Below are 12,412 nucleotides of genomic sequence, written 5' to 3' on the forward strand. Positions count from 1 at the left end.
TTTGATCGCATTGAACATCAGGCGATCATGACTGCCCTATCCCCATTGAATGTGGGTGTGCGCACGTACGCCTACATGAAGCATTCCTCACTGACCGCACGGCTGAGATACACTTCGGCCCTCTGTCTTCCCCCTTCTACACGCTTCAGAGCATAGGCACCCCTCAAGGGTCCGTCCTTTCCCCCTTTTTCAGAATCAGAATATATTTATTGAACATCATGGCGATGTTGGGTGCACCGGCAAAAAGCCAGTGGCAAGGCTTGAGGAGGCCGGCGCTCCCTACAGAAGCTTGGCAGTGATACACTTGTTCACGTTAACAAAACAAACCAAAGAAACAATACGAGGGCACTTTCAGAGAAAAAAAAACGTACAAACACACAAGACATATAACAGTTGTTGGCAATATTTAGCTATACATTTATAAGGATTTCTTATTTAATAAATGTGGGAGAGTAAAGTTCCACATTTGATACCCGTAATTTGTGCGGGTCTTAGGTACAAACCAATTGAAAGCTGTTCGAGTAGAGTATTTAGACTCTTTATTTATCAGTCCAGACAGCTGTAACATAAAGCAATTGTTTTGTTTCATACCGTCTTAAGAGCAACGTTTCATACAACTGGGGAAGGGGGGTGATGCCGAGTGCCTGAAATATCGGGCCACTATGCTCTAGTCGCGGAGCATTCATAATGCTACGAACAGCTTTTTTTTGAAGAAGGTGCAAACGATTAATGTTGGTAAAAGACGTAGTGCCCCAGACCAAAAAGCAATAGTTAAGAACAGAAGAAAAAAGTGCGTTATACAGCATTTGCTTTACACGCTTCGGCATAAAGTACCTTAGTCGACATAAAATACCGACAACCTTGGACTGTTTTTCATGAAGTTCTCATGAAAAATCACACCTAAACTTTTGATGACTGGAACAATCTGGATGAGTGACGAGCCCAATCTTAAAGAAAGTGGCGATCCGTTAATAGGCTTATTGCGAGGTCTGAAGAGCACAGCTTTTGTTTTCTGGGTGGTAATGATTAACCAATTTTATTTAGACTATTCTAAAAGCGAGTGTAGACAATGTGATGCTTGTTGCTGAAGATCTTGTAAATGTGAGGCTCTAAAAAATAAAGTGGTGTCATCTGCGTAAATAATGACAGTTGGCAGCTTACTAATGCAGACGACGTCATTAACATAAAGGAGCAATAGGAGTGGTCCCAAGATACTGCCTTGCGGAACGCCTGAAGTGATATGCCTAAAATCTGAGGAGTAATTGTGTATGTTTACCTGTTGTACTCGAAAACCTAAATAAGACTGAATTATTTGAAGAAACTTTCCGCGAAAACCATAGTGCTCGAGCTTAGCTATCATTATTCTGTGATTCATGCGGTCAAATGCTTTCGAAAAATCAATGAAAATGCCAAGAGGGAGAAGTTTCTGTTCAAAGGACTCTAAGATTAGTTCTTTCTGAGTTAGAAGCGCGGTTTCCGTCGAGAAGTGTTTTCTGAAACCATGCTGACTGGGCGATATTATGTTAAGTTTGTCACAGAAACCAGATATTCGTCTAAACAGGATTTTTTCAAAACACTTTGAAAAAACAGGAAGAATGGATATTGGTCGATAATTTGACAGAATATTTTTGTCTCCGCCTTTATGTATAACCGTGACTCTGGCAATCTGCATTCTTGTTTAACATTACCCTCATCCCCCTCGCCCGAAAATTGGCAACTATTCCTCACCTGAAACACACTCTTTATGCTGACGATATCACCCTGTGGACCACCCATGGCAGTGACGGCGGCACAGAGAACACCTTACAGGAAGCAGCCACACTCACACTTATTTACGCACGGACCATCGGACTGTCTTGCTCTCCAGAGAAATCCAAACTCTTCCTCATTCAGCCTAAGAACCACCGCTGCCCCCGCTCACCCATTGCCAATGAACTGAATGGTGACCCGGTACCTGAGGTTGGCACCCTCCGTGTATTGGGCCTGCACAGCCAGAACGATGACAAAAACACCACCACCCTCAAGAAACTCAAGCAGGTTGCAGGCGCGATATCGCACCTCATCCTTAGGGTTTCGGGACGTCATAGAGGCATGAAGGAGCTCGACCTATGTCGCCTCATTCATGCCTTTGTCCTCAGCCGTGTGCTGTACAGTACCCCATACTTACAACTATCCAAACATGACATAAACGCTTTGGATGCTTTGATTCGCAAGGCATTCAAAGTAGCACTTCATCTTCCCCTCAAAACACCCACAGACAGGTTACTAGGCCTGGGCCTCCACAATACGATCGGAGAACTGATGGACGCCCACCGACAGGCCCAATACATCAGGCTCACATAAACCTGCACAAGTCGGTATATCCTGGACTCCCTCGGAATCAAAATACCAGCCAACGACCCAACCCTCCTCGCCATCCCACGATCCCTTCAACCGGAGCTCCTCATCAGGCCGCTCCCGAAGAATATGCACCCGTCCATGAGCAGCGCCGCAGAGCCCATGCGAAGGCACTCCATCGAGCGTACGGCCCCGAGCCGGACACCGTATGGGTAGACGCTGCCTGCACGGGTGATGAAGCGACAGCAGCTGTGGTGGACTCCTCTTTATCCGCCCTCCTCACACTACCTCTCCCTCCAGACACCTCCCCAGAAGCTGCAGAGGAAGCCGCCATTGCACTTGCTATCGCCCGCACGGAAGCCCGGTACATTTTAAGTGATTCTGAAACTGCGATTCTAAATTTTGCTCGAGGCCGAGTCCATGTCCCTGCTTTTGGCATACTGGACTCGCCCGGTGCACCCCCGCCCCGCCAAGTGGAGCTGACATGGGTGCCCGCGCACACCGGGAATCCCGGAAACGAGGCCGCCAACCTTTTAGCCCGAGGTTCTTTAAACCGGGCTCAGTTGTCCTCGGATCGGGGATTCACGAATTCATTCAGCGAGCTGACGCAGGCCTACAGAGCCTCACGCCAGCTCTACCCCCCGCCCCACTCCTCCCTAGATAATAATCAAACAACACTCTGGCGCAGACTACAGACACACTCTCTCCCCTCTCCCCTCACCCCTTACCCTAGCCCACTATCATTCCTCCTTCCCCACTCCGGCATGCGCCCTATGCCCAGAACCCTTCGCTTCTTTCCTCCACATCCTTTCCCTCTGCCCGGCGGACCCTGCCCCGCGGGACCTAGAGAATGTCAAAACCTGGGAGGACTGGGAGACCCGCTGCGCTCGGAGGACCCGGGTGTGCAGACCATCGCCACCGGCCGGGCTGCCAGTGTTATGGACCCTGGGAACATAAACACTTGAGTGCAGTGGGGTCGTGCGGGGGCACTGTGGCGTGCCCCAAATTCCTCTTCAAATAAAGCTTTTCTCTCTCTCTCTCTTATTCTTGCGCTGGTTATTTCTTGCCCTCCTTCGTCTGTTACAACGGTGATCGTTTTGCGTTGGTATCGGTACTTTGCTGCGTCCGTGTAGACTACGTTGGGATTGTCGCTGAGTTCCCTGCTGAGGGCGCGATGCCTAGCCTTTTGAAAGCAACGCTTTTTTGAGGAAAGTAAATGGCCCAGTAATTCTCTGTCATCTCGGTGGACACCCGAACCGCACCGTACAGGAAGGGAGGAAGTGGGAGTTAAAGAAGAAAGAGAAAGAGGGGCCGTAATGTAGAAACTGAAAATTGTATTTGAGGAAAGGAAATTACGCAGTAACTGTCTCGCATATCTCGGTGGACACCCGTAAAAACGAGGACACATCTGCCAATACGGCTGCCGACACGGCTGCTAACGACAGTATGAGGCATTAAAGGCTTCCGCCTTAAAAGCTTTCGCCTTAAAAGACACATAATTGGTCCCCTGGGACAGTGGGCACCCGAGTCGTGCTTTAAGCTAAGCGGCGGTAGTGGCAGGTACGCTCTGCATGCGTTTGCATTTATAACGCTGTGGCAGAAACGCAGCCGTGAGGCCGTCGGCGTTCATTGTGTTCATTGGCGTTGGCGTTTACAACGTTCTCCACTCCGATATTTTAAGGAAAGGAACTGGAATCCTAAATCGCGCTTTGAGGTACGTGAGGTGGTGCGAGAGAGATTTGGGCTGCATTGGTTAGCGCTGACAACGTTGTGGCATGCACGCGGCACACACGCAATGGCGAACGGCGGCGGCTATGCATTTCTGTTTGGGCGTGCGGGATGGCGCCAGGAGCGCGCACAGACAGAGCAGTGCGCTTCCCCGGCTGCGCAGCTGGTTACGAGGGACAACGGCGACGCCGCGAAACGCAGGAACGGGCGCCAAAGTACCCGGGTTTGAACCCGACCGCGGCGGCCGCGTTTCGATGGAGGCGAAACGCAAGAGGCGCCCGTGTGCTGTACGATGTCAGTGCACGTAAAAGATCCCCAGGTGGTCGAAATTATTCCGGAGACCTCCCCTACGGCACCTCTTCCTCTGTTCCTTCTTTCACTCCCACCTTCCCCCCTTCCCTTACGGCGTGGTTCAAATGTCCGCCGATATATGTGAGATACTGCGCCATTTCCTTTCGTCAAAAACCAATTTACCAATTTATTACCAAAGAACTGCTCTCGAAAACATTCGGCATGGTTCAAATACTCTTGAATCTGGTCATATAGCGAAAGCTATGGCGTATAGGCGTCTATAACGTTGAGTGCGTTCCGCACACTGTATAGGCAGCGCGCCCACCCTGCCGCCCTGGCAGGGGGCAGTTACAGTTGATCGCGAGAGTTTGCTCACCCAGTGAGCACTGCGGCCTATTGCTGCAGTGCCGCGTCCCCGCCACAACATTGTCAGCGCTAACGCTTGCAGCCCACATCTCTCTCGCATCCCCCCATGTACCTCAAAGCGCGATTCAGGCGTCCAGTTCATTTCCTTAAAACATCGGAGTGTAAAACGTTGTGAACGCCAACGCCAGTGAGCACAGTGAATGCCAGCGGCCTCAGGGCCGCGTTTATGCAGCAGCGTTGCAAATGCGAACGCATGCGGCCCACACCTCTCTTTACCGCCGCGTATCTTAAAGAACGACACTGGTTTCCACTGTCCCTGGGGGCCAGTTATGCGCGTTTCCTTTGCTTCCGAAGCTACCGCTCTTCATCGGTTTCGTAGCTTAAAGCGCGTCTAAGGCTAATGTGTCCACTGCCCCAGGGCGGCCATTTATGCACCTTTCCTTTGGTTTATCTGAAGGTGATAATCCACCGGTCCGTGGCCTTGGCTTTACATGGCGTAGAGGCGCTTTTGCTTCAAAATAAGTAGAATGGTCTTTGATGTGCTTATAAAGCACAAACATAGAACCACAACAGATGTTGGTCAAAGGAGGAAGGAGCCTCAGGGTAGTTTCCAACGCTACCAAGCAGCCCGGGGCTCCCTGCTCCCTAGTTCACTTAGGGCTGTCAAGAAACCCATCGATCCGTTCTCTCTTTTTCGTACACCGTAAATATGAAAACAGTTGTACTGGTCGGCTAATCTCGTCCTAGCGATTCAGTTTTTTTCGCATAAGCTAAAAGACTAGGGCACTTTTCGAGACCTGCATTTGGGTATTCCACGCTTCGTTCTTATTGCGGTTAGAGAGCGTTGGCCGCTCTGCCAACTCTGTTAGCTCACTCGCCGTGTCAGCCAGTGGTTAAGCGTCAATATTGGGGATGGGGTTTAGTGTTACCAACATGTGATTAGGCTGTGCTTAGCTTACGCGCGTGAGGACTGACGCAAGGAGAACCAGTAGCAGCGGCCACCAGCTGCAAAAGGTTATCTCCGATTATGATGTCTGCTTTGCGCTGCGAATGGCATTTAATGATGCTCCGTGCTTCACAAGCCTCTCTTTACCAGCGTTCAGTGAGCAAGGGAGCAGCTGCAAGATGCAGACGCATCTAAACTGGCTCGTCTTTTTTGTGCAGGCTTTTGCTACATGCGGCAGTCCCTTCTACGAAGATGTTGCTCCACCGGAATCACCGTGTACCTGCCCCCCCAGTTCGCGTGCACCTGTCTTGACCATCATCACACGTCACAGTTCAGCGTTGAATTCGAGCGATGCGAACTTATCGGAACTTTTCCGTGCGCCTCATGGACAAGGCAGAGTGACATCGACATCGTTGGATGCGTCCGGAAACGCCCCTCAGGCGTTCTTCGTCAGTGAGCAAGGGAGCAGCTGCAAGATGCAGACGCATCTAAACTGGCTCGACTTTTTTGTGCAGGCTTTTGCTACATGCGGCGGTCCCTTCTACGAAGATGTTGCTCCACCGGAATCACCGTGTACCTGCCCCCCCAGTTCGCGTGCACCTGTCTTGACCATCATCACACGTCACAGTTCAGCGTTGAATTCGAGCGATGCGAACTTATCGGAACTTTTCCGTGCGCCTCATGGACAAGGCAGAGTGACATCGACATCGTTGGATGCGTCCGGAAACGCCCCTCAGGCGTTCTTCATCAGTGAGCAAGGGAGCAGCTGCAAGATGCAGACGCATCTAAACTGGCTCGTCTTTTTTGTGCAGGTCAGTAACAAGCAACACCCTGAATTTAAAAGTGATTCTTTATGTTTGGTCGTGCTCCCTTGCTCAGAAGTGCTATGTGAGTGTGTTGCGGGTTGCTTTGACTCATTTTGTCTACTGGTGCTCTTGTTGAGTGGCGATGTTGAAACCAATCCAGGCCCCACCTTGTCAATGTCTGATCAGTTGGAAACCATCATTGAAAATCAGAAAGTGTCTGCAACTGAGCTGAAATCTATCAGGGAGAAGTTGGATGGTCATATATCAGAATCAAACCGAAGGCTGGCTTCAATTGAAGGGAAAATAGAATCTATCACGCAGACATTAAAGAAGGTAGAGGAATGCGAGGGTTCAGTTCTGGAGCTACGAGAGCAGATTGCTTCACTGAGTAGCAAGGTTGATGACCTAGAGTACCGCTCTCGGCGTAATAACTTGATTATCTTTGGGGTCAAAGAAGATAGCACGGAAACTCCGAGGAGCCTGAGGGATGCTGTGTTAACAGAAGTGTTTGAAAAAAAACTAGGTATTACGGTGGGGAGCGTTGAACGCATACACCGCTTTGGCAGGCAAGTAGAAGAAAAGAATCGACCAGTGATAATGCGGTTCTTCGATTTTAATGAAAAAATGAACCTTCTTAGGAATGCGAAGAAGCTGAAAGGTTCAGGAATGTCATTATCTGAGGACTAACCGCTTAGAATTCAAAGAGTGCGGAAACTGCTGTGGTCAACTGTTAAAGATAATTGCAAACCTGAGGATAAGGTATACCTAAAGTTTGATAAGCTAGTTTTCAACGGTGAAACATACATCTGGGACGAAGAAAGGAATGGAAGACGGAAGCTTGCCGTTTTAAATGAGCGCAAAGATGATTCCGAAGGCGAAGATTCTGCCAGTGCGAATGCTGCCACATCACCGACTCGTGTTGTCACACGGAATCAGAAGCGAAAGACATAAATGACCAGCTGATAATGTCAGATCGTTGCGACTCGTTTGCTTCAACGCTCAAAGCATCGGAAATAAGACAGCCGAATTCGAAGGACTTCTTTACGACCTGGACCCGCACATTACGTTTCTGACAGAAACATGGCTTCATTCTGAAATCCCTGATAGCTTAATTGTTCCCCCCGCCTACCGAATATTGCGATGCGACAGACCGACACGTGGCGGAGGAGTCGCGATAGTACTTAAGGAAAGTATATCTGCTGTGATGCTACCGGGTATTCCAAGCCATGAAAGTCTTTTCTGTAAGATCGATTTCTGTGGCCACACTATTGTACTAGGTGTAGTATATCGACTTCCTAACGCGGATGTCGCCTTTCTTGAAGAGCTGTGTGACTATGTTCAACGCTTCCGGGGCGACCGAGTGAAGTTGATTTTAGGTCGCGATTTCAACTTGCCTGATATAGATTGGATGCACATGTGTACTATGACGGGTTCCAATTCTGGTCATTCTGAGCTCCTTATGGACACTGCCTTCACGTGTAATCTGACCCAGATTGTTGACAGACCAACCAGGATCTGTGCCTCTGCATCCCACATTTTTGACTTAGTGTTCATTAGTTCTGCCGTTAAGTGTATTTCTGTTGATGTTTTGAAGGGTGTATCTGATCAAAATCTTGTTTCCTGTGTTTTTTCCTTATCAGTTTACGTTGACAACAAAAAGCGTCCCATTGTTGTGAAAAATTTTAACAGAGCTGATGATGTAGAAATTTTGGATTTTCTAGAGACCCACCTTGACAGCTTTAGAGCTGAGGAGAATGTGAATGTGTTATGGTGTATGTTTAGAAATATATGCCTCGACTGCTTGACAATGTATGTCCCTAGTGTTATTAAGAAAAAAAAAACATAACCCATGGATTACGCGGGATATTATTCACGCTAAACGTCGGCTAAAGCGAATGCGGCGTTCACGTAATCGAAATGAGTCTAATGAGAGCATGCTAGGCAGTCTATTAAGAAACAAGATCAAGCAAGCTAGGGATTCCTTTTTTAATATTACGCTTGGGCGCTTTCTGAGTGAAGCACCGGAGAAGTTCTGGCGATACATTAATGGCGACAAACAACGCAATGTGTCACTAAAAGTTGATGGTTCACCTGTCACAGGGTCAAAAGATACTGCTGGTGTGTTTAATGAGTACTTCCAATCAGTGTATACCGATAAAACCTCGAGTTTTCCTTCTAAGCCAGACGACTACATTTCTTTAATGCCAGATGTTACTATCTCCCGCGAAGGTATTTTGAATCTTCTTCTGAAACTTGACGTAAAAAAGTCTAGTGGGCCTGACAACATCCCTCCAGCTTTTCTCCGCCGTTACGCAGAATGGTTATCACATTACTTACATATTATTTTCAACGCTTGTCTGTCTCAGTGCGCAGTCCCATCGGAATGGAAAACCGCACGTGTCGTACCTGTTTTTAAAAGGCAGTGACCCATCTCGCGTATCTAATTATGGCCCAATATCTTTGATCTCGACCAGCTGCAAAATGTTCGAGCATGTGATCTGCCGAGCTCTGACGGAATTTTTGGAATCGACCCATTTTTTATGTGATGAGCAGCATGGATTTAGGCGTGGTTTATCTACGGTCTCACAACTGATAACCACTTGCCATGATTTTTTTATTGCAGTTAATAACAAACAACAAATAGACGCTGTTTTTCTTGACTTCGCCAAAGCCTTTGATAAGGTTCCGCACACTAAACTCATTCAAAAGCTTTACACTGCCGGAATCAATCCTAATATTATTGACCTTATTAGAGCCTACTTAGAAGATATATTTCAATATGTTCGTGTTAACGATGAGTACTCTGATGAACTTCCGGTTTCATCTGGTGTTCCGCAAGGATCAGTTCTGGGGCCTATCCTATTTTTAGTTTACGTAAATGACATAATTAACGTGGTTGATTCCGAAGTTAAAGTTAAACTATTTGCAGATGACTGCGTTTTATATTCCTTAGTTAACTCCACACCGGACCAAATTAAGCTTAACAGTAACCTGCAGAAGATCTCAAACTGGTGTAACCAATGGGGTATGTTTCTTAACGTTAATAAATGTTCCGTACTTAGAATTTGTAAAAAGAAAACTGTTCTGATACATCCATATTGTATAGCTGGCGTACCACTTCCAGAAACCTCGTCTGTGAAATACCTTGGAGTTCAGAGAACTAATTGCCTAAACTGGGATGCTCACATCAATATTACATGCGGGAAAGCTCTGAAGACTCTGTGGTGTTTGAGGCGTAAACTGTCAAAGGCCCCAAAACATGTCAAACTGGCAGCGTATAAGGCTTTGGTGCGGCCTCGTCTGGAATATGCTTGTTGCTTATGGGACCCATTTACGGCCAAGAATATCTCCAAATTAGAAAGAGTGCAGAGGACAGCGGCCCGTTTCATTTGCAATCGATACAAACGAACAGATAGTGTATCAGCTATGATCAATTCTATTGGCCTAGAATCTCTTCAGACAAGGTGCACTGAAGCAAGATTGAAATTTTTGTTCCTAATATATAATAATCTGATTAGAATAAACACCCATGATTATATTACTCCTGTTTCACGAGCAAGTACGCGTTATAACCATGTAAAAATGCTGCAAGAATTTCGTGCATACTCTAACACAGTAAAACACTCATTTTTTTTCAAATCAATAGCAGAGTGGAATGAATTGCCGAAGTGTGTAGTGAACAGCCCAAATGTGGAAACCTTTGTCGATAATTTCAGAGCCTTTTCTATGTGAAACCCATGTCTTTTTGGTTTCTTTTTTTCGCATTATCGTTTGCTCTTGCATGAAGTTTGTGCATATCTTGTGTTTTTTTATTTGTATCTGTGCCCATGCCCGTGCTCATGCCTGCTTGGAGTCGAGCGACTCTGCAGTATGAAATAAATAAAAAAAAATAAAAAAATAAAGACTATGGAGCCCATCTTTTGTATCTCTCATGTGCTCAGTTTGCGCTCGTTCATAAGCGTTAATATTTATGATTACTGACTGTCGACAAGACCATGTGCACTTGAGAGCTTCATCGTGTATAAGGTATTTGGAATATGCAAGCTAGGTCACCGGATTTACAATTCACTCTAATCTGCGAACCGCTGAAAGCAAAAACCGCGGAGAGGTGACTTGTTACCAAACGTTTAGGATCAATTTTGGTGTGTGAAGACTTTGCATAGGGAGTGCAGTGTACAAATCATACCCAAAATACTAAAACGCACCAAACAGTATGCCAGCACGAAATAATGTTTTGTTTATAGTGCATCTACGGTCTACCGACCGTCTACCATCTACCGCGTACCTACCGACCGTCTTATCGTCTAAATGCCAATATAAGTTCAACGAAAACCAACTTTTGTAACCATGTTATGAAAACTTATTAATTTTGGGAAGCATTGAACACACGTATCTAGCGGAACAAAGAGATGCAACCTTGGCTCAGCTACTTTTATAACAGCACAGGAAATTTCGAAGGTTATTTGCATGCCTAACCACACTCACTGCAGCGCAAGCCTTGTCTCTAACATTCATTACCTGCTTGAGCAATTCTGGCTTTAGGAAAGGGTTCTAATTAAATTGAAGATAACATGGCGGGCTATGGAAAGGTAAGTGATAGGCGTAAAATTAAGAGACAGGAAAAGACACGGGAAAGCGGCCGCCGTTTAAGCGGAGGGCGACTTGCGGTTGCTCCTCTATATCCGCTGGAAATAAAGTTTTACTACCACCACAGGAAAAGAGAGGATCGGTAAGGGAATAGACGCGGATTAATGATATCCTTTCCGAAACCAAGAACAAGGAATGGGCTTGGGCAGGGCATGTAATGCCAAGGCAAAGTAATCGATGATGTTAAAGGAAGAAAAAGCAAGCATAGGCGGGAGCGGAAAAGGTTAGGTGAGCGCATAAGATAGTTTGCAGGGATCAAGGAACCGGAGCTGGGACAGGGCCCGGCTAGTTGAGGGGATATGGCAGATACCATTGTCGTGCAATGGGCGTAGTCAGGCTGATGATAGTAATTATGAAGATGATTAACAGTTGACTGTCTTTGTCCCATAGCGCGGTTTCCCAGCGCTCTAGACCAGCGTGCTCATGGCTGCGCTCTCGCACCGCCGCAAATCTTTCATCTGTTAGTCTATTAGTGATGACATAGAGTAAATCACCTACGAAAGCGTTTTGTACACCAAAATACCAGTCAAAGTGTTGCGTGCAACGCAAGCCTGCGCCCAAACAGCTTTATTCTAAAACATTTTCCGTCTTCAGTCTAATTATATCGATGCAAATATCATCAAAAACATACAGGTAGTTTCGTGCCTTTTCGTGTGACTATCCATCACCACAATGTACACCTGTTCTTCGGGTCCACGTGCATTGCTGAACGTGGCCTGCATCCGAAGACACGAGAGAAGGCTTTCATGTTTTTCATTGGTATATTGATCCTGAAAGAGAATGACCATGGATTCAGTGTTAAGAGGTAGTGTGCAAGACAGAGATACACGAGAGGTGACAGAACCAGTCCGTTTTCAGTTGCATGCTTGGTGACGTAGCACCAAGCAACAGCGGTTACATTGTAGGGAAGCTGGGAAAGCAGAGCCTACAATATACGGCCAAGCTTGAGGGTAATGCGGCCAGGTATTAAGCACACCGAAATTGTTGCTATTGAACACTGTCCTGCGGACGGTTCTTTTGAAACACAGCGCTGGCGGACAACGGACGAGAATGAAGACACACAGAAGACCCACAATGCGCTGTTGTCTTGTGTGTGTCTTCATTCTCGTCCATTGTCCGCCAGCGGTGTGTTTCAAACGAATGCTCCACCAACTCGCCCAGCATCGTGCCTTGCTCCTGCGTACGCGGCTGTCAAGAACAGAGTTTGCAAAGCGAATAAAAAATAAATCACACTATAGGTTCTCAAATTTGAGACGGATAAGCAAAATACCCTTCTTGGATTGTGCGTTTA

At 46.9% G+C, this 12,412-nt stretch overlaps 1 protein-coding gene across 1 annotated transcript in view; it reads right to left on the reverse strand.

Moving 5' to 3' along the window:
- Positions 1-11,666: 11,666 nt before the first annotated feature.
- The window catches only part of LOC149366290 (neprilysin-1-like), a 44,452-nt gene continuing 43,706 nt past the window's right edge, over positions 11,667-12,412 (reverse strand). Inside the window, exon 20 of the mRNA XM_089550092.1 lies at positions 11,667-11,891. Within this exon, the coding sequence (XP_089406218.1) occupies positions 11,786-11,891 (106 nt within the window). The 3' untranslated portion in view covers positions 11,667-11,785. The remainder of the gene's footprint in view (positions 11,892-12,412) is intronic.

Source organism: Amblyomma mixtum, chromosome 1 (assembly GCF_055824585.1).
Source record: "Amblyomma mixtum isolate Tamu chromosome 1, ASM5582458v1, whole genome shotgun sequence".
Taxonomy (NCBI): Eukaryota; Metazoa; Arthropoda; class Arachnida; order Ixodida; family Ixodidae; genus Amblyomma; species Amblyomma mixtum.